The sequence below is a fragment of the Carlito syrichta genome, unplaced genomic scaffold (genome assembly GCF_000164805.1).
Source record: "Carlito syrichta isolate Samal-C Ts95f unplaced genomic scaffold, Tarsius_syrichta-2.0.1 Scaffold314071, whole genome shotgun sequence".
NCBI classification, from domain to species: domain Eukaryota; kingdom Metazoa; phylum Chordata; class Mammalia; order Primates; family Tarsiidae; genus Carlito; species Carlito syrichta.
This window is the reverse complement of record NW_007258167.1, coordinates 3,658-8,494: the sequence shown is the minus strand read 5'-3', so window position 1 is coordinate 8,494 and position 4,837 is coordinate 3,658. Positions and strand designations below refer to the sequence as shown.

General features: G+C 52.7%; 1 protein-coding gene across 1 annotated transcript in view; it reads right to left on the bottom strand.

The window, feature by feature from the left end:
• Positions 1-3,871, bottom strand: part of DNMT3B (DNA methyltransferase 3 beta) — a 39,893-nt gene extending 36,022 nt beyond the window's left edge. Inside the window, exons 1-2 of the mRNA XM_008070943.2 lie at positions 3,850-3,871; positions 2,505-2,552 (exon numbers count right to left, since the gene is read on the bottom strand). Coding sequence (XP_008069134.1) covers positions 2,505-2,552 — 48 coding nt within the window. The 5' untranslated portion in view covers positions 3,850-3,871. The remainder of the gene's footprint in view (positions 1-2,504; positions 2,553-3,849) is intronic.
• Between the last annotated feature and the right edge of the window lie 966 nt (positions 3,872-4,837).

The window sequence follows — 4,837 nt, the reverse complement described above, 5'->3', positions numbered from 1 at the left end:
GTCAAGGCTGCAGTGATCCAAGATTGCACCACTATACCCCAGCCTAGGCAACAGTGAGACCCTCAACTCAAAAATAAGTATTGGTGAGTGGATTGCCTGAGACCCTCAACTCAAAAATAAGTATTGGTGAGTTCGAGACCCGCCTGGGCAGCGAGACCTCATCTCTACAATAAATCAAGAAAATCAGCCGGGAGTGGTAGCGCATGCCTGTAATTCCAGCTACTCGGAAGGCTGAGGCGGAAGGATCGCTGGAGCCCAGCGGGTCGAGGCTGCGGTGGCCGGGAGCGGCCACTGCGCTCCAGTCTGGGCGACAGAGTGAGACTCCAACTCAAAAGGAAGAAAAGAAGAAAAACATGTATCATCTATGGCAAAATTGAAAAAAATCAGAGAGAAAAGATGTGCAGGGGACTGAGTGAGGGCAGATCGTGACCACACTGAATGATGAAAACAATGAGTGAAGAAGAGTGACTTAGGCCACTTGGCCACATAGGCTGGTACAGGACACATGTTGTCAATTCCATAGTCTCTTCCTGCTGCCCCTCAGCACTGTCCTGCCCAAGGAAAGCCAGTCCCAACAGAGGCACCGTGGTGGCAGTACCCTCTCAGAAGAACTCTACCCACTGAACCAACTTCCTCACCACACTTCTGCTCCACAAGTCAGGCCCCTTGGCTTAGGAAGGGCTCTCCTGATCCCTTCTACATTTTTCTCCATTAGAAGAAACTGAGTCACATGTTCTCACTCATAAGTGGACCTTTAACAACTATCGTAATACTATAAGAAAAGGATTGACAGTGGCGGGAAACTATGGGGGGGCAGGAAGGGGAAGGAAGGTGGGATTAATGATAGTCAATATCCGTGTGGGGATGGGGGGGCACACATCAACAAGGGTACCTGCACGATGCATATTTGTATACCTAATCCTTAACTGTACCCCACAATTTTAAAATAAAAAATACGTTTAAAAAACAAAATTTAGAAAAAGAAGGAACTGAGAAGCCCCTAAATAGCAAAACAATTACCTTGACATGGTAAGATGACAGGCAAGATTAGAGGCTAGCTTCTTCCTGGCCTCTGAACATTGAAACTTGACTTTTACCCAAAATATCTTTTTATACAATTGAATATCTTCAATATTCCAATTACCCACACAAAACAGGTCCTTCTTATTTTTCCCTTATTCCCCAAATTCTCAGGAATACTAACCAGGTGTGTTTCTCACAGGACACGTCATCAATAACTACTTGCCATAATTCTAGCATTTCCTACCGACACTTAGCATTTATGTAAACCTCAGTCTGTGTCGTTTAAAATCTGTATCAGGCGAGGTTCGGTGGCTCAGCCTGTAATCAGTTCCAGCTACTTAGACGGTTAAGGTGGAACGATAGCCTGAGCCCAGCAGGTTGAGGCTGCAGTGGCCATGAGAGTGCCACTGCTCTCCAGCGTGGGAGTCAGACTCCAACTGAAAAATAAAATAAAGCTGGGCGCGGTGGCTCAGCCTGTAATCCCACGCCTTTGGGAGGCTGAGGTGAGTGGACTGCCTGAGCCTGCGGGTTCGAGACCCGCCTGGGCAGGCGAGACCTCATCTCTACAATAAATCAAAAAATCAGCCGGGCGTGGTAGCGCGTGCCTGTAGTTCCGGCTACTTGGAAGGTTGAGGCGGAAGGATCGCCGGAGCACGGCAGGTCGAGGCTGCGGTGGCTGGGAGCAGCCACTGCACTCCAGTCTGGGCGACAGAGTGAGACTCCAACTCAAAAAACAAAAAAAAAACAAAAAAATAAAATCTGTATCAGCTAGGCACGGTGGCTCATGCCTATAATCCCATCACTTTGGGAGGCCAAGGTGACAGGATTGCCTGAGCCCACAGGTTCAAAACCAGCCTGGGCAACTTGGCAAGACCTCATCTCTACAGTAAATCAAAAATTAGCCAGGAGTGATGGCACACACCTGTAGTTCCACCTACTTGGAAGGCTGATGCCAAAGATTCACCTGAACCCGGTAAGTCGAGGCTGCAGTGGCCATGAGCATGGTACTGCACTCCAGCATGGGCATCAGAGTGAGACTCTGACTCAAAATAAAATAAAATAAAATCTGTATCAAGACAGGGCACAGTGCTTCACGCCTGTAATGCCATCACTTTGGGAGGCAAAGGCGAAGAGTATTGCCTGATCCCACAGATTTGAGACCAGCCTGGGCAACACGGCGAAACCTTGTCTCTATTATGTGAGACTCCAACTAAAAAAAAAAAACTGTGTAAATGACCAGACTGCGGTACCCCTGAATTCCCTCTGGCCCTCAACCATGCTGGTCAAGCATATATTTGTGCCCACTGCGACTGGGAATGTCTCCTGACAGGTATATCTCAGCAGCCCGGTATGGCTTGCCTGTCACCTTCTCCAGCACTGCCAGACCCTCCCGAGCATGTGCAATGGGCTTCTTCCCCTTTGCAGGGAAGACCCTGTCCTGTGATGGTGGCAGAGGTGTAAGTGCTTTGAAAAACGCTCACCACCAAGGGGGGGTAGTGCCTGGATGTCCAGAGCCTCAGTGCCACCATCTGTGAAAGGAAACCAGCAAGAGCATCAGCTGCCGTCAGAGGGGAGACAAGTCGCCTGGTCTCTTTGCAAAGGAAGGGTGATCTGCACACAAAACACAAAATGAGCAATTGTGTACTTCAGTCCTGGCCCATGGGAAACCACCCGGAACTCATAATTTTAAAGATCCTCACTCCATAGAATGTGATCGGGCTGAGGCCCTGCACCTATTCAGGGCTGGGGGTGGGGGGAACACAAGCCCCAGCATAGGACCTAGGAGGAGCATCAGGACTTGACCAGAACTGTCTCAGAAGAAACCAGAAGGAATCTGCAGCGGTGGGAGCCGGTCTTGGACAAAGGAACTCCCGAAAGGAGAACTTGCTCAAATTTCTACTAGAAGCAGGTCCACAGGCTGCAGTCATGAGGGGTGGTGACAGGCACCTCTGGGCCACAGGCCCCATGTGGCAGGAGGAAGGGAAGCAGTGCTACACCCACCTCCCTTGCTCCTCCCTTTGCCCCCTGCAACTTCCATGTCCCCTCCCCCAGCTTCTGCAGGGATGGGGTTATGCCTATGGCAGTAAGGAGGATGCGCGCCCCCACCCTGGTTCCTTTGTCTCTCCACTGCAACGGGGGAAGGTAAAGGGTCTCACTTAGCTCTGCAACTACCCCTTTCAAAGGGCCCCAACCTTGGAGGGGCAAAAATGGCCCCAACCCAGAAGACAAAAATCATTGCTCCTTTCAAAAGCAAACAAAGGCAGTCCTTCCTTCCAGCTCCCAAGTTGTGGACAAGGACTTGGGGAAAACTTTCATAGTGAAGGAGAGGGTACCTTCGCGAAGGCAGAAATGGGAGTGGCTGGCGGAGCTGCCCCCTTCAATGCCCAATTCTCAGTAATGGTCACCCTAAACTGAGTGGCTAATGGCTAACACAGACATCAACATTCATCAAGTGCTGACCCTATGCCAGGCACTAGCCCATTTAGTCCTCACCCAAGCCCAGTGGGAGAGGCTGTTACAGCAAACATCTGAGGAAGACAGAAGGTTGAGAGGTTAGCCCACACATAATACAGGCTTCATCCTTACACAGTCCTATTAATATTGTTCCAATCTCACAGATGTAGTAACTAACATACACATGGGGCAATACACTGGGTGAGAGGATTTAAAAACATGCAGAAGAACTGTGCTTTCTTAAGGGCAGGCTGCTTCGGCCATATGCTGGCATTATATTACCAACAATGGCAGATATGTATTGAGTGCTTGCTGTATACCAACCCTGTAACAAGTACTCTCATCTCAACCATAGAAAAATCAAATCTGTACCTGGGGTTTCCAAGGGCCAGTGAACAAGAAACCACAGCAGGCCTGGCGGGAGTGCAGAGGCAGGTCAGCGTCCTAGGTGCTGAGGGTCCCAGTAGGAGCTGTATCCCAAAAACTGCTGCCAGTTGGCCAAAACCCACCGCCTCCAGAATGCAGGAGCCGGTTCAATGTTCTTCCTGTCCTCAATTCCCTTCAATTCAAACACCTTTCAGCAAGGCGAGAGGCTCAGGAGCCTACGATCCTCTCTTCTTAGCCCAGGGTAAATGGAAGATAGCTGGAAGCACAGGCAAGCAGGGGCCCAAACTCCTGCCACAGGTGAAGACATCCAGCAGAGAGCTTGGGCCCAAGCGCAGCAGCGTCGAAGGAACCTACTAAATCCCGCAGCCTTTCTCCACGTCCACTTGTTTCCCCGTAAAGTGGTGCTCAACATTCGCCCCCCATGCAACAGGAGTAAGGAAGCCCGTCTTCTAGTTGGTGGTGCCGAGGTTCGGAGGACTCAGTTTGCGAGTTTGTGAAGTGGAGCCAGCCTCACCCCGGAAGGAGGCTAAGAAAGGAAAGGGAGCCCCCAGGGCAGGCAGCGTGGCGGGGGCAAGGAGGCCCCGCCGCCGCCGCCGCGTCCCGGGCCAGGTGTGTCTAGGGCGAGGGCGCCCCTGACCAAGGGCGTCGCGGCACCCCGCAGCTCGGGAGGACCCGGGAACACACCCACCGGCTCACGCCCGCGCAGGCGCGCCCAGCCCGGCCGCCGCGCTCACCCGCCCACCCTGACTCCATCCAAAATCGGGGGCGGGCAAAGGCGCGGCGCCGCAGCCGAAGCTGAGGTCTACGTCCAAAGGGACACTCACTCCGCGGCATAACTCTCCTCGCCCTCCCCCAAAGGCCAGGTGGGACGCCCCCGCCCCCGGGCGAAGCCCCTTCGCGCTCCGCTCCTCTGAGGAGGGCACCGCCCCCTGGACTCCAGACCCCGGGAGGCCGCGCGTCCGCTCCCTGAGCC